Source organism: Hyla sarda, chromosome 4 (genome assembly GCF_029499605.1).
Source record: "Hyla sarda isolate aHylSar1 chromosome 4, aHylSar1.hap1, whole genome shotgun sequence".
In the NCBI taxonomy this organism is placed as follows: Eukaryota; Metazoa; Chordata; class Amphibia; order Anura; family Hylidae; genus Hyla; species Hyla sarda.
In genome coordinates, this window is record NC_079192.1 from 327,192,712 (window position 1) to 327,213,292 (window position 20,581).

General features: G+C 41.8%; 1 protein-coding gene across 5 annotated transcripts in view; it reads right to left on the reverse strand.

The window, feature by feature from the left end:
• Positions 1 to 20,581, reverse strand: part of PDLIM7 (PDZ and LIM domain 7) — a 117,869-nt gene that overhangs the window by 44,159 nt on the left and 53,129 nt on the right. For all 5 annotated transcript variants that reach the window (XM_056575019.1, XM_056575015.1, XM_056575016.1 and 2 more), the window contains exon 5: positions 15,718 to 15,920. In XM_056575019.1, the coding sequence (XP_056430994.1) occupies positions 15,718 to 15,920 (203 nt within the window). The remainder of the gene's footprint in view (positions 1 to 15,717; positions 15,921 to 20,581) is intronic.

The following is a 20,581-nucleotide window of genomic DNA, read 5'->3' on the forward strand; positions in this document are numbered from 1 at the left end:
CTGAGTAATGCTTTGCAATAGCATAGCAGTAATGACTCATCCGTGTCTGACCCAAAGGGTTAAACTTTCTTAAGCGTTGGTGTGGTTGTTGGCTACACTCTAGCTATCTGGGTTGGTCAGCTGACCATGCTGAGATCCCACCTGTGTAGCTGGCTATTTAAACCTTCAGTGTGCTTAAAGTCCTTGCCAGTGAAAGACTCTATTTAGTAACCAGCAATCTTATAGTGTTTCTTTTTGATCTTTGGCTTGGCTTTTTGACTACTCTCCTGCTTAGTGTTCTGGTACTCTCCTTACTCCTGTTATTGACCTTGCTAGTCTGACTTTGCTTTACTTTGTGTTTGTCTTAGTGTATCTCTGTTAGTTTGTGTGTCTCCAGTTGTTCACAGACTCCAACTGTTTTGTAGTTTATTATTTTGACAACACTGCCCCAGAACTTAGCAGGAAGGGTTTGTAATCATGGTTGTCGATCCATCACTTAGGGCGGATAGGTAATAGGTAGGGACAGTGGCTGTGGGTGAGTTAGGGCTTCCCTGTTCCTTGCCCATACATGACAATCGCATTAATCAGTGTTAGCAATCTAATGATTGCATATAAAAGTCCCTTATGGGGACTAAACAAAAAAAATCTGAGATATAACACAGCCACGCCCCTAATAAAAATGAAAATGCTCCTTTCCCTATTTTCAAATGCAAAAAGAAGAATAAAAAAAAGCATATTTGGTATAGGCCCATCTAAACAAAAATGGTACAGATAAAAATTAAATATCACTGTGCAAAAAATGAGCCCTCATACAGCCCTGTTTATGGAATAATTTAAAAGTTATAGAGGTCAGAATAGGGAAATTTTAAGTATACTTATTTGGTCAAAAAAATTTGCTTTTTTAAAGAGTAGCATAATAATGCAAAAGAATATTGAATCTTGTACAATTGGTCTTGCAAAATAAAAAAAGCCATCATAGTCTGTGATTGGAAAAATAAAGAGTTATGGCTCTTACAAGGCAAGGAGGAAAAAACTCAAATGCAAAAATTGTCCTCAAGGCCAAAAGGGGCTGTGTCCTTTAGGAGTTAAATAGGTAAATGGACTCTGTCAGTTAAAAAAAAAAAAACTTTTGACAAATTATAGAGAAATGTCAAATGTTTTGATCGGTTGGGCTCTGAGTGTTCAGACCGTGACCGATAGAAGGAACCAACTGGGAGAAGAGTGCACTAAGCGAGACAAACTTACAATGTAAGCCTATTTACATGTATGACAGAATGACAAGATGGCTTGTTTACATGATCATGTATCATTCTTATGTCAAATATCTGTACAGTATGTGTCAGCATGTATATGCACATGCTTTCAGAAATGTAAAGTAGGTTTGATTTACATAAAATATTCTGTATACTATGAGTGCATGAGTCCAGTTAGTATTAACCCACATCAAGTAGTGTAGGGTTAAGGGCACATCTATGCAGATCAACTTACTGAAGTCTGTGCCAGTGAGCTGTGCCAGGATGCGGAAGGAACGGGACTGAGTGGTCCCTGTACGAGGTTTCCAGTCCTCGGTGTCCTCCATCAGCCTCTTTTTACTGGAGTCATTGGAGAGGTAGGCAGGCTGAGAATCCATTCTAAGAGAGTGTCTGGTAGAGAAAAGAACAGTGGAAGGGAAAGGTAGAAGGACAGAAACACATAGGTGGGAATGGAAGGACAGTGATACAAGACACAGGCACCTTCTTACAAGTGTGCAGAACTGAAGGCTGCAGCACCTGCACGATCAGAAATTGTGATGCACTTACGGATCGTCTAAGAAAAAAGCGTTGAGAGAAGATTGGGTCAATCCGTTCAGGGCCTTGGAAACGTTCTGCTCTTTGGGTTTTATAGCAACCCTGTGAGAGTGATGAACGTTACGTGGTCAGAATAGGTGACACTCCAGGAGACTGCACTGCACTCATAGCACTCAAAGTCTTATTCACCATGCAAGGAAGGAGTGTAACATAAAATAAAACTACAAAGTGCACAACACAAACACTCAGCAAGAAGAATGCTTACTGACTTTTCTATATTGTCCACCTGCAATGCAAAGAGAAGGACAAAGAAAAAAGGAAGGGGACAAAAGAAGGGAATGGGAAAGGGGAAAGAGAAATGCAGACATTTAATTCCAGAATAGAAGAAAGAAAATAGCTTTTTTCTCATTTATCATTCCATTTACACACATACATTGAATACAGTCCCTTAGGAAATTTTAGTTGTAGGGATCATTACTATACGAAAAAGACAATGCAAAAAAGGCTTAAATTAAAATTCAGGCACAACGTATCGGGCATAGGATTGGTTGATATGGGATAAAGCCACTAAGAAAACACGGCCCATAATGCATCAAACTATATGTAAACTACGTAACCATACTATAGGCTCTTTATTTGCAACCTACAGCATTTACAATGCACAGTGAACTGTGAAGACTACAAACATTTACATTGACAATTCCCACAAGTATCTGCTGTGAATTTGTGGTCATGTTCCAAAAGACATCCTATTTATATTGCCCTCCCCCTCAATGTTGTAAGTTTATAGACTGGACCTGAACCTGCTGTTCTTCCCAGCCCCACATAACAAACTTTCCTAAAAATCCTCCCTTTCCACACTCGGGATAGACTGGACAGTGTCCTCTGTGCTGGTAGGTAACTACGTGCTGACAGCACCTGCCCTGCATCTTTACACAACAGTGACGTCTGTAATCTCCATAAAGTCTACATCACATAGCGATCTGCTCAGAAGGGGGGAATAACAAAGTCAGCTTTCATGTATAAAGTGCATTATGAAAGAGAAAATACCTGCCTGGATGGAAGGATGTGACCAGCTCCAATACGTGGAAAACTAACTTCTGTCACTGATCCTCTAGTCTGCCAGGCCCAATATAGCCCCTGGTCAAATTACTCCAGCCCTAGTAAGGCTCTGGCAAGAGGTTCCCGTGCAGTCCCCCACCCCTAATACACTGATCAGAACATACAGAGGAGGGGTACAAGAGCCTTGCTTCTAATTACATTGCAATTCATACAGTAAACAAGAAGATAGCTGCTGGACACAGCCTGGAAGCAACCTAGCAAGGTATACAATCTCCTAGCTTTTAGCAGACCAGGGAGCAAGCAGGTCAATAATTGCTCTTATTGTTGTTTGCAGTGTTAAATAAATAGTAAGTTAATGTAAACAAAACACAAAAACCATCAGTGCCCTCTAGTGGCAAACATGTTTATTATGAACAAGAATCACTTGGTCATTTCATTTCTAAAGTCTGGTGTCCATTTATTCAAAGGGGGATTCCAGGAAAAAACTTGTTTTTTTAATATAACCTGGCTCCAGAAAGTTAAACAGATTTGTAATTACTTCTATTAAAAAATCTTAATCCTTTCAATAATTATCAGCTGCTGAAATTGAGTTGTTGTTTTCTGTCTGGCAACAGTGCTCTCTGCTGACATCTCTGCTTGTCTCGGGAACTGCACAGAGTAGAAGAGGTTTGCTATGGGGATTTGCTTCTAAACTGGACGGTTACCCAGACAAGTGTTAGAGAGCACTTAGACAGAAAAGAACAACTCAACTTCATCAGCTCATAAATACTGAAAGAATTAAAGGGGGTATTCCAGGCAAAAACGTTTTTTTATATCCTATCCTTCCAATAGTTATTAGCTTCTGAAGTTTTCTGTCTAACTGCTCATTGATGATGTCACGTCCCGGGACGTGAGTCATCAGAGAGCAGTTAGACAGAAAACAACAACTCAACTTCAGAAGCTAATAACTATTGGAAGGATTAAGATTTTTTAATCAAAGTAATTTACAAATCTGTTTAACTTTCTGGAGCCAGTTGATATATATAAAAAAAAGTTTTTTCCTGGAATACCCCTTTAATCTCTAATAATTTTAATGTGAACACAAACAGAATCGTTACCCTTAGGCTATTTACCGTTGGCGCTAGGACGGCTTGGAAATGTGCAGTCTATATAGACATCAATGCATTTCCAAGCTGCACACCAGCTTTTAACGAAAATAGCCTGAATAATGTACAAAATATTTTTTTGAAGTCGGATTTTTTAGTCTTAAACCAACCATTTCTGTGCTGTTTTATGTCTCAAAAATGGATCAAAATACTTTGTGTGAATGTAGCCTGTCTCATGTGGCCCTGTGCTAGACACAGCTTTGTATTAGAAGTGAAATATTCATATCTGTTACATGTCATAATTGGGCATATGAGCAAAGTGAATCTATTACTAGTCCAGACCTCTTTTGCCAAGGGTGGGCATGCACATTAGACTAAAGTAGGTTGACTGTTTAAGCATTCGGAACTAAATGTCCCTGAATGCTGTTTTCGAGCTACGGGGGTCAGCCATGCCCCTCGGGACATCACGGTCACGCCCCCTCAATGCAAGTCTAAGGGAGGGGGCGTGACGGTCGTCACGCCCCCTCCCATAGACTTGCATTGAGGGGGCGTGGCAGTGATGTCACAAGGGTGTGGACGACCCTCGCAGTGCGAAAACAGCGTTTGGAACATTTAGTTCCGAATGCTGGCCAGTGGAGTACCCCTTTAAGTTCACATGTGCATTGGAGCTACATGTGGGAGCATTGTCACAGAGTCCATTACTGGCATAAAAACCATGAGCTGGATGATCCATTGCACAACGAACACCAATGGACCCCATTACTTTGAATAAGATCAGTCTGTTCTTCCGTCAGTGTCTGTTTTGAAAGATTTGAGCAAAGCAAAAAGCGATCTGCAGTATTTTTTTTCTCCGCTCAAGTCCCACTATTCAGTGATCAGATCCCCCCTTACCGGAGCTCCGAGACAGAAGTAAACAAGACCTTGGTCTTCAAATAGCCATGCACCATCAACGACACAGAGCAAAGTACAAACAACCTTTCTGGGAAACATTCTTTCCTAAAAGAACTAATATTGGAGCACGGGTCAGAAGGAAATGACTTGTCTTTAAAAGGTCTGTAGTATTATAGACCATTATCATGAGACGTATTTCCTCACATGGAAATGATGCCGCCATCTACATAGCAAAATTAAATATAAGAAAGAAGCACAATAGTAAATATTATGGCTAACAAGTAAGAATCATCCATAATAAGCATGTACAAAGTTGGTGGTAATTGATCAATTGTACTGTACACATGTAATGTCAGACAGCAAAAAGCAAGATGGCCGACCACCTTTTCGGCAGACAGCAGTAAAGCACTGTCCGCCATATCAACAATTCACACAAACTGATCAGCTATGTCAGCCAATATTTATCTTCTGCGTATGGCCATGTTTTTCTTATGGAAGAGATATATGTACACAGTCAGTAGTCCTGATAGCTCGGTGTGCTGTGTTCACATCTTTATTTTTGCCATAAGTCATCATATTATTATCATATTTTACATAGTCCCAGCTATGATTTATAGCACAGACATGGGCCATGCCTATTGAAAAATATACATATATTTAGCCATAAAAACGGATCATGTTGCCTCGCTATGCCTGATGCCTGCGCTGTACCTCCCTTTACGTCATATGTACAAGGACAAAGACAGCGGAATGCCTTCAGCCAACAGATTGCATAAGAAGCCGAATAGATCTTCTCCATCACTGTAAATGCAATGTAAAGCTCCCACACGTAGGCCACTCCAAAGGTAGAACAGTGCCATCCGCTGGATAGAAGCAGGATCACAGTGATGCAAAGTGCTAACAATTTCTGACATACATTATTATTCTAAAGATCATCCTTCATGTGTAAGACGACATTTATAACTCTTCTGTTAATGATAATAATAAAAAAATATCATATGCACAAAGCATGGGATTGCAATGTTACATCCAGGACAATAAAAGTCACTGGGTCTTTGCCCAGAATTCTATATTTGCACATGTGATATTAATGGCATAGGTATATAAAAGAGATAAAAAGGTGCTCATTATTACCTGTCATAATTGTCCAATTTAAAAGTATGAGCCTTACCCAAATTGTTTTGCATTAAATGGGTCTTCCCACTAAGTTCTGTAATGTCTTCGATTTTTTTTATTACTATATACCCATGCTTAATGTTTTTTTTTTTACCCAGTTAATTTGTTTTTCTTAAGACACAGCAAAATCTGCCATAACATTTTCCATTCATGACAATCCACAGCATTTCCTTTCCACATGGCCATACTCTAAGTCTAGATTCACATTATGGAATCTCTGGTTGGAATTTCGGTGGGTGCTAGGGCCGTGGACATTGCCATGTACTCTGTATTCCAGCAAAAGAATGACCAGGTTCATTCTGTCGGCGGATGAATTTCCGCAGCTGATATTCTGTTGTGTGCATTGTGCAGCACAATCCCATTGATATCATTGCACCTGAATTTCTGAGTGTAATGTCACAGCAAATTCCATAGTGTAAACCCCCCAAAAATGTCAATGTGGAGTGCATTCAGCATTAGAATATGGGCTTGGGATAATTTAACTCCCTTATATTAGAGCAGAAATGGCTTTAACAAAAAAAAAAAAAAAATTCTAAAGTAAATAGAAAACGACAATAAAAAGGTGGAGGGGGGGGGGGGTGTTCGGTAAGGACTGAAGAGAACAAGGTGGTGGAGGCCCTTGAGCAATTGGTCCTGTTCTCCCTAGAACATGTATTACCGTATATCCTCGAGTATAAGCCGACCCGAATATAAGCCGAGGCCCCTAATTTTACCCCAAAAACACAGGAAAAGTTATCGACTCGACTATAAGCCTAGGCTGGGAAATACATCATCCCACCATGTAATCATCCAGACCCCCGTCATAATCATCCCCCCCCCCCTTCATCATCACCGCCTGTCAATCCCTTAATCAGTGGTCTTCAACCTGCGGACCTCCAGCTGTCCGGGCATGCTGGGTGTTGTAGTTTTGAAACCTCTGGAGGTCCGCAGGTTGAAAACCACTGCGGCCTTCGTCATCATCCCCTTTTGCTTTGTACTCGCCTCCCTTCGGCAGGAAGTTAGGGTGAGCTGGTCCAGCCCATCTATGCTGCAGGGACCGTCCGGTGGGGATGGTTAGTCGTTGCGGGCTGTCCATTTTCACAGGGGGGGGGCTTCTTCTCCACGCTTCAGGCCTGGACTAGTGATGTTGCCTTGACGACAACGCACAGGGACGTTGCGCATGAACGTCCCTGTGCATAGTCATCAAGGCAACGTCACTACTCCGGGGTCGGGCCCGAAGCACGGAGAAGAGGCCCCCCCCCCTGGTGAAAATGGACAGCCCGGAACGACTAACCATCCCCACCGAACGGTCCCGGCAGCATAGATGGCCCGGACCAGCTCACCTAACCTTCCCGCCAAGGGGAGGTGAGTACAATACAAAGGGGGGGGGCACTGGATGATGACGAAGGCCACAGTGGTCTTCAGCCTGCGGACCTCCAGAGGTTTCAAAACTACAACACCCAGCATGCCTGGACAGCCATGGCTGTCCGGGCTTGCTTGGAGTTGTAGTATTGCAACATCTGGAGGTCCGCAGGTTGAAGACCACTGATGAAGGGATTGACAGGTGGAGAGTTCACTCGAGTATAATCCGAGGGGGGCGTTTTCAGCAAAATTGTGCTGAAAAACTCTGCTTATACCCGAGTATATACGGTACTTGTGCATGTTTACAGTGTACAGGGACCTGGAGGATGCTGCCTCATACATACTGTACATACATATAACTTTTCTCTCCTTGACAAACAGTTTATGTACGAGAAGTAGACCATAAGTTACCAGCACTGCGAAACTGGATCCTTCATTTACCCAAGAAGTGATGGCTGCTAAAAAGGAATAAACTCCAATGGAATTGTCAGGGATAATAGTTATCAGATTTACAAACAGAAGTCAGATGGTTTTAATTCTAACCCAATTGGCGGCTTAAAGGGGATTAAACAGCTGCATCGCAAATGGGAAAAGCGCATATTACACGCATTTCTCGCAGCATAGTTACTAATATTACATTGTTGACATGTATTAAATTTCCTACATGCTGCTCCCCATATGATTTCATGTAGACAAACAGATGTGTGGAAATGATCAGTCTCTGGCATACACCATGCTAAAATAAAAATGTTATACTGTCAGGAGAATGATCAAAACGGATATGTAAAACATGATCTTACTGCAGCGATAAGTTATGTAAGCCTCGCTGAAAGATTTTCTCCCAGAATCCTATTTGTAGCACATTTTATTGCTGAATGGCAACAGCAGGGACGTCATAGCATTTGTTTACAGGGGGTTAAGTGCTCTGTTTTTCATGACACGCTGCCATGTCCTTGTTGACAGTTTCTTCCATTACCAAAAAAGATTACAGTTGGGAGGGCGCCCTACTGTGACATTAAACACGAATACAAGCATCATATTACAGTAACATGCATGATTCAAGGAGGATCATCAAGACTACATTAATAAAACCCATGCAAAATAATGTCCCTATGAGTGCTATAAAAGACAAACAGTCATGGGCGCCAAAAACGTGTGTGGCACTATATGTCCCAGCAATCATAAACATGCACAGAACATCTATTCTCTCCCTGGTCTGACACAAACAATGTAAAAATACAAAAGCAAAATATGTTTAGCAAATATAAAGTTTGTGACAATGCAAAATATGCAGAGTCTGTTCCATTTCCTAAACCCCTCCCCATATGAAAAACAGCCCCTTGTGTCACTGAAACCTTTTGGCTGACTTCACACGCAATCATATTGAAAAAATACAGAAAATGTTGTTTCATGTGGTTGTTACTGCAATTTTTTTTTTATCCATATGCACTTATTTTTATGCTTTTTAGTCTTTAAAAACACGTAAATACAAAAAATACAGTATGTATGACAAACATCCAGTGCAAAGACCGTTGAGAACAAAACACAATAGTGGATTAATAATATACAATCATAGATCACATAAAAGGGTTTAAATTGCTACCAACAAGCGCCCAACAATAATAAAAGCATTTGCAACACTAAATACAGTAAATTTAAATATCAGAATGTGTGAATTAGCAATGACTGGTGACAAGTCTCGGTGTACTCAAATTCTATTCAATACAGTAAATCCTAAATAATGCTTACAACGTTCACCCATGGTAGTACACTATAATGGAGGATAGGGTTCCACATCTTAATAACTCAGTTAAGGTTTTTCTGTCAGTCCCATTGCCACTGGGTATATAAAATTTAGCACCTACCAATGAAGTCTGCCTAAACCAACATTTGTGATAGAACGGGTCATTCTAAAGAGCCCACTAAAGTCCAGCATGGTACTGTTATAGGAGCCACCATTGCAATAATTTAGTTCATGTTCTTTCTTCTGTGCTAGATATTGCACGATCCACTGTAAGTGGTATTATTAAAGTGGAAGCGTTTTGAAACTGTTGTAAGGCTGGGTTCACATCGCATTTTCAGCCATACGGGACCACATGCGCTCCCGTATCCCTGCCGTATGTCGGCCATATGTAATTAATTTCAATGAGCTGACCGGAGAGAAACGCTGACTCCGGTCAGCTAATTTTTGCCCCATATGCGGTTTTCCCCCGGACCTAAACCCACGGTCCACCACGGTTTTAGGTCCGGTGTGAAAACCGCATATGGGGCAAAATTGAGCCGACCAGAGTCAGCGTATGACTCTGGTCAGCTCACTGAAATGAATTACATACGGGCGGCATACGGCAGGGATACGGGAGCGCCCGGTTTTAGCTCCCCCGAGCCATATGCGGTCCCGTATGGCTGAAAAAGTGATGTGAACCCAGCCTAACTCTGACATGGAGACCATGTAAAGTCACAGGGTGGGGTCACAGAGTCCTGAGGTGCATAGTGCCCCAAAAAAATGCCAACATTCTGCTGAATCAATAACTGCAGAATTCTAATCTTCATCTAGCATTAAAATCAGCAAAAAAAAACAGCAGGGAATAGCATGGGTTTTTATGTTAGATAAATCTTGCATTGGCAAATGCCAGGAGAATATTACCTGCCTGACTGCATTGAGCCAAATGTAAAGTTCAGAGGAGGAGAGATATTGTTACGAAGTTGTTTTTGCAGGGATTGGCCTTGACCCCTTAGTTCTAGTGCACAAAGTAAGGTTCATAAAGGCATGGTTGGGTGAGCTTGGTGTGGAAGAAATTTACTGGCCTACACAGACCTCAACCCCATCCATCACATTTGGGGTGAACTAAATTGTAAGATTGTAAGCCAGGCCCTCTTGTCCAACATCAGTGCCTGTCAGATGTTCTTCTGGATGCATGGCCAAAAATTTCCACAGAGACAACCAAACTCTTGTAGAAAGTCTTCCCGGAAGAGCAGAAACCAATACTATTCTCCCTATATTGTTTGTCTATTACTCCCTTGACTCTACATTTACTGGGTGTGAACTATTACTATGTTACTACTATTCTATAAGCAGTATTGTAGAGAAAAAAGGAAACAAGAAAAAACGCGCTATATGTGCCGTTGCTTCTATATGTAGAATGTTTGATTTAAGAAACACAGCTATAAAGCCGCACACCTGATTGTGTTGCGCTGAGAGCACAACACCGTTTTGCGCATTGGCACAGCTACTGGTGTGCCAACGGATCTACCGAGTAATTGCCGAAGGATTCTACCACAGATTCCAAAGAGAGAACCGGGTCAGGAGTGCAACCTTCTCATTCTTCCGTCCACCGTTACCGTTGGTAGCGCCTCCAAGTGAAGGGAAGAGCTCCAGTGGGAGAGGATGGATAGTAAAAAGTGAACGCTGTTCAAGCAGGCACTCCCGGTGGGTATCAAATATTAACCAAGATTAACAGACATAAAAATTAAAAAATAACTTTTTATCATAATAGCATGGACAATGCATTTCGAGCAAATGTTGCTCTTCGTCAGGTCCATCCTGCTGGACCTGACAAAGAGCAACATTTGCTCGAAACGCGTTGTCTGTGCTATAATAATAAATTATAATTTTTTTTTTTTTATGTCTGTGTATCTCGATTAATGTTTGATACCCCCAGAAGTGCCTGCTTGAACAACGTTCACTTTTTACTTTTTACTATCCATCCTCTCCCACTGGAGCTCTTCCCTTCACTTGGAGGCACTACCAGCGGTAACTTGGACGGAAGAATCAGAAGATTACTATTATATAAGCAGTTACTGCACAACACAAATAATCACTAATAGACATCAGACTTAGGAGGATAAGTGACACCCAGGAACCCATGATTTCTGAGTTACGAAAGTGCTGACCCCCTAAATCTTTGTTTATAAAGGTGTAATGTCAAGTATATCTCTTTTTGTATAATCAGGCTATTTATAATGTAAACCAACATGGATTCCTTGACTGCATGCCCACACTGGTGTTAGTGTGCTGTAGTAGTGTAAGATCTTGCAAGATGAAGAAAAATACAACACTAAGTAGAGAAAGGTAACAAGCAAATAAATCCTGATCACAACTGTATAGGTAAAAAGACTATGTCCCCCATAGCAACAAACGTTCAGGTTGTTTTCTTCTAGTTCAGTAAAGAACATGACATTTTAGTGATGACGGGTTGCTGTTAGTAAGGTTCACTGGGTGGGAAACATAATTTTCTTGTTTTTTACTATTGCAACCAAACATATATGTCAACTTTGCATTACTTGTGGTTGTTTTTTTTAACTCTTATTTGCCTTTGGGAACAAACTGCAATTTAGCTTCACCCTAGTGACCTAAAACCTTTATTTGTTACAATGATAATGTAGTCTGAGGTACCCCACTATAAATGTAGATGAAAAACAACATGTCATTTATAAGCAAGTAAAGCATTCACAAAGTTACTGAACATTTTATGAAGATTCTGGCTGTGGAAGGTTGATAGAAATGCAGAGTTTTAATGTCATACATGAACTTTTACAATCTATCTCCTGTATTTTCCTAATTGTTTTACATTTTAAGACCACCTTCCATCAGCACAGGATCCGTTACACTTATTACTGCTGCAGCAGCTTTTAACAAGGGACAGAGCAACTCAAATCAAATAAGAGAATAATGGTCAAATTCGAATTGGCAAAGCAATTTGCACACCTTAGCGCAACTTAAAGCAAATCTGTAGTACTATGCTACTCTGTATAAAAGACAGCTTTGTACAGGTACATATCCTTTGTATTGTGCTATTTGATGAAGGCTCCTATCATACTACATTGTGATGTCCTGCAGGGGTATACATTGGGGGACCCTAAGTCAGAGAACTCCACTGTATAGCTACGATGAATGCCACTTTGTGGCATCTGCTATACATACACTCCCATGTATACACTTCCAAAATAGTATACTGCATGGTACAGGATCCTGCTCTATGGAATAGCACAGAGGTTTGCACTATTGCATCCAGCAGAAAAAGCCTGTTAGGTGACTGGAGTCTATGGATACAGTGGGGCAGAAAAGTATTTAATCAGCCACCAATTGTGCAAGTTCTCCCACATAAAAATCCATAAAATCACATTGTCTGATTTTTAAAGAATATATTTGCAAATTATGGTGGAAAATAAGTATTTGGTCAATTAAAAAATTCTGCAGGTCATTCACTAGGCCCCCCTGTGTGATTCTGGAATTTTTGCTCATCGTTCTTGTGATCATTTTGACACCACAGGGTGAGATCTTGCGTGGAGCCTCAGATCGAGGGAGATTATCAGTGGCCTTGTATGTCTTCCATTTTCTAATAATTGCTCCCACAGTTGATTTCTTCAAACCAAGCTGCTTGCCTATTGCAGATTCAGTCTTCCCAGCCTGGTGCAGGTCTACAATTATGTTTCTGGTGTCCTTCGACAGCTCTTTGGTCTTGGCCATATGTTTGACTGTTTGAAGTTATGGACAGGTGTCTTTTATACTGAAAGTTCAAACAGGAGCCATTAATACAGGTAACGAGTCGAGGACAGAGGAGACTGTTAAAGAAGAAGTTACAGGTCTGTGAGAGCCAGAAATCTTGCTTGTTTGTAGGTGACCAAATACTTATTTTTCATCATAATTTGCAAATAAATTCTTAAAAAATCAGACAATGTGATTTTATGGATTTCTTTTCTCATTATGTCTCTCATAGTTGAGGTATACCTATGATGAAAATTACAGGCCTCTCTCATCTAAGTGGGAGAAGTTGCACAATTCGTGGCTGACTGTACATTTGCCATATGCGCCAGCAGATTTCCCAATGCATGCACTAAACAGACAACAATAAACATGGGAAAAGAGCCACAGCAGTGACCAGAGAACAAAGTGGACACACAGTGGACCACCTGCCTTTCCATTATCTTAGTGGTAAACGGCAGCTGGCTGCTGTATAACTGCACACACAGCCGCCTTTCAATCACTAAGAGGGGGGAGGAGCAGGTGGAGCATGGTCATAATGATTTCCATAAAAATATATGACTGGTATGTTCTCTGATCACTCATAATAGCCAAATGGCAAAATAATTAAGTTGTGTCGTTTTTGATAATAGTTAAAGTGTTCACATAATAGGCTGCCCTCACCTAGGGTGAAATAGTCTGATGACAGATTCTCTTTAAAAGGCGATGAACACCGCTCAATGCATTTTTTAATTCTTGCCTTGATACACACAAATGATTCTTCACATCTTTTTATTTAAATATTACTTAGTTTCTCTTTTACAGCATTTTTCTTTTCTAATATAGTGCCATTTTCTGACAGATTTCACTGTGAACAGGACACTGCAGATAACACTTTATGTTAACAGAAGGATGCAGTAGAAGAGAAACTAAATTAGTTTTTAAACAAACTAAACAAAAATAAGAATACAATAAATTAATTAATTAATACATACATTTAGAGGGATCCATAGCTTCCAAGCTGAACTCAGTATGGCCAATTGACAACCTTCTATTTTAGACTTGAGATATGCAAATCATTTTTTACTATTATTCTATTAAAGTTGCTAAATGCTTATCTTACAGGGTTTTTCCTGAATTTTTCAAAGATTTTATCATGCTGGGGCCAGGAAAAAAAAATAGGGGAAAAAATAACCTAGCCCTGATCACTGAGCAGGCAGGTCCTGCAATGAGCGCTTGTCTCAGAAGCAGGAAAGAATACAGAAGATCAGAGGCTTGGACAGAGCCGAAAAGGAGCTTTGGGGGACCAGGGCTAGGTAAGTAAAGGTATTTTTTCTATTTTTTTCCAGGCCTCAGCAGGATATTAATTTTGAAAAATGCTGCAGTTTACAAGATGATCTGTGGTAGAAATGTGAGGATAAACAGATTTCTAACAGGGATGTGCCACAAATGGATTAGATTAGGTTCACATGTGTGTTGAAGCTCTGTTCAGGGAGCTCCATTCGCACAATCTGTTGACATAGCAAGACCCAAGTATAGAAAAAAATACTGCAAGCAGTATATTTTCCTCCTCTCAAACCTTGCTATTATAATGATAATGTCAATCTTTATTTATTAATATTTACCGTATGGACCCTGAAAAAGAATAAGTATGCTCACTTTGCTCACTAAGGCCGGCATTTATCATTGTAGGTGTAAGTGAAGCATTTATTGTTGTAGGTGTAAGTGAAGCATTTTTCTACACTTTTTTTTGTGTGCTGATAATGTGTAGGAGCACCAAATTTATTAAATATTCGCAGAGCATTTGATACATTTTGTGCAGGTCACATTTTCTGAAATTTCTCTCTTCACATACACTAAAAAGCTAAGCTAAGTCTGGGCTGGTGTAGTTTTAGAGTCTTTTCAGTGGCTTTGCGCCTTTTTTGCGTCTTTTCACAAAAAGGCGCAGTTCATAAAACCCTTCATAAAATCATGTGTATTACCAAAATCAGTGGATTGCAACTCAAAATCAGCAGAAATGTGTAAACCAAAAGGCACAAAAAAGGGTGCAAATAAACCTTGCTTGCGCCTTTTTTGCGCTATTTCTAGACACAAAAAACTGTCTAAAGACAATGATAAATGCCGGCCTGTATGTTTTTCCACTCACAACAATAAAGTGTTAGTGAATTTATTGAGTATTTAGGCATTAAATTTGCAGCTAAAATGCCATCAAACCCTGAACGTGTGAACATACACTTTAAGGGTACGTTCACACGTGCGGATTTTTTTGCGGGTTTTCCACTGCGTATTTGAAAGTGGGTGGGCTCTTCTCGGCTATCCGCAGCAGATTTTCCGTGGCGGAATGTACACTGCGGAAAATCCGCCGCAAGCCCCATTGAAGTCAGTAGGGACTGTGGCGGATTTTCCGCAGCGTAAATTACGCCGCGGAAAATCTGCTGCGGACAGCCGAAAAATCCGCACGTGTGATCGTACCCTAAAACACACCAGTTCCCTTTTCAAAGGTCATGCTCCAACTCAAATGGACCTTGGACTGGGGACAAGATTTCTCAAAAGGTCATTATCTATCCAGACCAAAAATGAGTATTATGCATAAAAACTGTGTAGGCAACAAGATACCAGACTCGTTACAGCAGTCAATCAGGTTTCAGCTATAATTTTGCTAAAATTGTCTTGAAGAAATAAATGATGTGATCGGTTTCTAGAAACTGACACTTGTCTGCACAAGTTTTTATGCACTAGAGAATATGGATTCTAAAACAGCCACAAGTCCCAGCCTTATCATGTATCTACATGTGACAGCTGTCAGTTCAGCTCCATAGTCGGATCCATAGTTGGACTGGGATTTGCAGCCATAATATTGATGCAAAAATGCACACATGACCATTAAAATGCAGGGTGCCATTGTTCTTTTATATTCCAAAAGACATTCACATACCCGTTCTGCTGCTGGGCTTGGGGTGTCAGACTGGTAGTATAGGATGCTGGAGGGGGGTTGTAGGTCACTGGCTTGGTAACCTGAGCTGCCCGCGAGTTGTCTGGGGGCGGTGTCCCAGCACCAAACGGCCGGGCGGTTTTGTTGAGAGCTCCACTCGGTGAAAAGTTATACTTCACGCCTTGGTTATCTGCTGTAATCACACCCTTTGGGAGAAGACAAGGGGACAAACCAGGCATCATGCAGCCATACTGAGCAATCTGTGCCCTACCTACCCCACCCCACAATATTTGCTGCCTTATAATTTAATGACAATGTTATTAGAAGAGAGCTTGGCTTGCTATGAGATTAGTGCATGCAAAGTTATAAGTAAGACAGATATGGGGATATTTATTAAACTAATGTGTCGGGAAAGGTGTTTGGTTGCTATGGGCAACTCTTCCACATTTTCTTTCCATTAGTTTTGATAAATCCTCCCCCACTGACAATACTGGGACACAGAAAATAAGTCTTGTCAATCAAAAAACAGAATAACTAAAAACAAAGAGACAATGTCATAATGTCAAGTAGCAATTACGGTGATGGTTTATAAGAACAAAACGCCATATCTGTAAAATATATCTCACATGCATTCACCTATTTACTGTATTGTTATAAAAGGTTGATCTAATAATGAACGAGTAGCTCCATTCACTAACTTCAAGGTAGCATCACAATTCACTTTTTACCAGATTAGATTTCAGTGAAAAAACTCGGCAGCCAGATGTTAGCTGTAAATCAATAGGGAACTGCAAAATGCCATATCCACTTGGCGTTTTTCAGTTTGGCTTTTTTTTTTTTTTTTTTTATCATTTTGGCATTTTATTGCATTTTTTAGCTCAGTGGCAGTTTTTCAAAAACAATCGCCTGTTGAGACTTTGGTGTTTTTTCTAAAAAAAATCATGCGTTTTCCTCCCATAGAAGTCTATAGGAGTGAAAAAACTCCATTAAAAACGCCATGTGGGTTTTAACATGTGGGTTTTAACATTTTGCAGGCTTTTTTTTCTTTAGCAATCTAGAAAAGGAATAGAATTAGCTTTTTTTGAATAAATTTCGTAGGTTATCATAAAAAAAAAATAAAAAAAAGCAGTAGGGATGGGAAAAATCTGTAACAAAATTTTATTTTATGCAGGGTACTAAAAAATGCAGCGGACAATATAAGAAATGTCAAAGCAGTCCATGTGATTTTATTAATAATTTCTTTCTTGAATTATTTTTTCTTCTTAAACAATACACTGTAATATTATTTCCCAACTATATGTGCATACATTATTGTGGTACTACTACTACTCCCAGCATAGAGTCTGTTCAATGCTGGGAGCTGTAGTACATGCACTAAAGCAGGGGTACTCAACTGGCGGACTACGGTCCAGATCCGGACCATGGTCACTAATCATCCGGACCTCCGGACGGATCTCCCCTTATTCATTGCAGGCCGCAAAACATGTCAGGTCACCGCACTAGTAGTTAGAGCAGTGTCAGGGCAGCGGGAGCGCCGCCACAGCGCAACAATTAGCAGAGAGTGTGGGGTTAAAAATCGCTGCCTATAAGGAGCGCGGGGGAGCAGCGCTGACTGCGCTGTACATTATGCTGCCACAGCAGGTCCATTTCCTTCATCCCCAGCCCGGGCTCTTTAAAAATCTGTGTAGGACAGGTCAGGGGCTGCTGGGAACAGACACGCACGTCTGCTCCAAGCCCCTGACAGGTCCACGCGTCTGACCCTACAGATAACCGGCAGTGCACACAGGAGCACAGAAACAGCACCCTCCGCGCTACCTCACATTTTACCAGTGGCACTGGAGGGTGAGTGTACTGGCTGGGGGAGGAGTGAGAAGACTGAGGAGGGAGGTGAGGAGACCCGTGCATGGATGGAAGGATGGGGAATGTGTGTGTGAGGAGACCGTAGATGGATGGATGGGTTGGGGGGTGAGGAGACTGTGGATGGATAGATGGATGGGTTGGTGGTGTGAGGAGAATGAATGGATGGGGGTGAGGAGACTGTGGATGGATGGGGAGAGCACAGCAGCGTTATTAATTCTGGAGGCACAGTGGCATCATTAGTTCTGGTGGGGACAGTAGCATCATTAATTTTGTGCGGCACAGTGGCATCCTTAATTCTGGGGGCACAGTGGCATAAATTATTTGGGGCTCAGTGGCATCAATTATCTGGGGCACAGTGGCATCAATATTTGGGGCACAGAGGTACAATTAGTTTGTACAGTGCACACAGTGTTTGTCGAAAATGTATTTGAGGGCATAGCGTGTGGCAGTAATATACCAGGGGCATAGTATGTGGCAGTAGTATACCAGGGGAATAGTATGTGGCAGTAGTATACCAGGGGCCCAGTGTGTGGCAGTATTATATTCATGGGCCCAGTGTGTGGCAGTATTATATTCAGGGGCCCAGTGTGTGGCAGTATTATATTCAGGGGTACAGTGTGTGGCAGTATTCAGGTCATACATCCTCCACACTTCAGTTGCTCGTTTGGTACTGAGGCTGCTATTTGTGAACAGGCCTTAGCGTTCAGCGCGGACCTTCACCGGATGGCAGACCTGGATAAGGGGACCCGAACTTGCGATCCGGACTTATAATCCAGAGAAGCAGGTAGCCCTCTGCAGCACTCCGGTTCTCTGCTATGAACTCCGGCCGGCCAGTGATATGAATAGAAATTCACATCACTGATTCATATTTGCCGCTGAGAGTTGTGATTGGCCGACACCATCTGGCCAATCTCAACTATCAGCAGCAAATATAAATCAGTGATGTCAATTTCTATTCACATCACTGGCCGGAGTTCATTGCAGAGGACCGGAGTGCTGCAGAGGGCTGTCCGCTTCTCTGGATTGTAAGTCCGGATCGCAACAGGTCTCAAGAGTGAGACCCAGTGCGATCTATCCTTTAGTGCAGGTACTACAGCTCCCTGCATGAAACAGACTTTGTTCCATGCTGGGAGTAGTAGTACCACAATTATGTACACACATATAGTTGGGACATAATATTACAGTGTAATGTTTCATGCTGGGAGTAGTAGTACCACAATTATGTACACACATATAGTTGGGACATAATATTACAGTGTAATGTTTAAAAAAATAAAGGAAGAAAATATATTAATAAAAAATAAAAGAAAGAAAATAGTTTATGTAACGGAACTGGATGTGGATCCTATACCTGTGTGGTTGATGACTCGGATCATATCGGGGAGCGGAGTCTAAGGTGCCGCTGGTCTTCACCAGAGCCTGCCGCAAGGCAGGATGGGCTTGCTGCGGCAGGAGACACCCAGGTCGCTACCCCCGACACGGCTCAACCACACAGGTAACTGGCAAGGCGAGGTACCGAAGGAGGAGGCTGTAGCGTAGTCAACGTAGCAGAAGGTCAAGGCAGGTGGCAAAGGTTTGTAGTCAAAAAACGTAGTAGGAAGGTCTGGATACACGTGTATGGCAAAACAGGCAATAGGGAACGCTTTCTCTCAGGCAAAAGGCACTGAAGATCCGACAGGGAGGTGTGCGAGGTGCAACAACTTATAATGTGCTGTCAGGTGCTTTTACTAATTATGGGCGTACTGGCCCTTTAAATTCAAAGATCTGGCGCGCGCGCCCTAAGGGACGGGGACGGAGCTGAGCTGAGAGAGTGAGAGAGCTGCAGGAGCGGGACGAGGTGAGTGACGGGCCGGGATTCGTATGCAGGCCCGTCCCGCGATGCGAATCCCAGCCCCGCCGCTGGTCGGGGACACTGCGCTCACGGCCGGTGCTTGCGGCAGGAGCGCAGTGTGTAACAGTTTAATTCAAAAATCACATTGAACCCTTTGACATTTCTTATATTGTTTATTTGGCGCAAAAAAAAGAATGCCCCCCCAAAAAAAACAAGTGAAAACCTAGCCTAATAGATCCTACTGGGTGGTAAAGGATGTTCTTCATTACGCCCAATGCCTCTATTTACTTCAATAACAAAAATAAGGCAACACAATCTGAATTATTGACTTATAAAGTCTTACTGATGGCATCTGTCATTAGAAATGGTGTTAGCGAAAACATTTCTCTTGGTTTTCTGTTAGAACAAATAGAATAACATAGATAGAAAAGCATATTGAGCACATAGCTTGAGGGCCCCGGTACATGGATTAAAATAGTTTTGTACAGAGCTGTTCTATTACTGCCACAGATATCTCAGGGCTCCATTGAATTTGCGCATGCCTCTGATTTCATGCAAAGATATTTTTTCCTGTCACATCTGTAGGAATCTGGCGGATAACAAACCATGACATGTTCTATGAGACTCCATATCTAAGGAGGTATGTTCACCTAGATGCACCAGTCTGACAGAGCCTTAAAGGGGTACTCCACCCCTAGACATTCTATCCCCTATCCAAAGGATAGGGGATAAGATGTCTGATCGCGGGGGTCCCGCCGCTGGGGACCCCCGCAATATAGCATGCAGCACCCACCGTATCTGCTTCCAGAAGCTCTGGAGGTTCTGGCTCCCGACCACGGGGACGGAAGATCGTGACGTCACGACTCTGCCCCCATGTGATGCCAGGCCCCGCCCCCTCAATGCAAGTCTATGGGAGGGGGCGTGACAGCTGTGCCTGACAGAAAATATTGAGGTATATATATATATAAGGATTTAAACTGTCTCTGAAACTCTCTGACCTTTATACTGCCCTGTTTCCAATGCTATTCATTGTTGCTACACAGTCACCAGAAATAGGCTCAGGGGTGTTCCTAAGAGACTAAGGGGGTGTGAATCAGACTCAGGGGGTGGTGAATATGAGGGGGTGAGAGTCAGATTTACACTCTCTTAGCCTAGAAGAAACACCCCCTTCAAAAT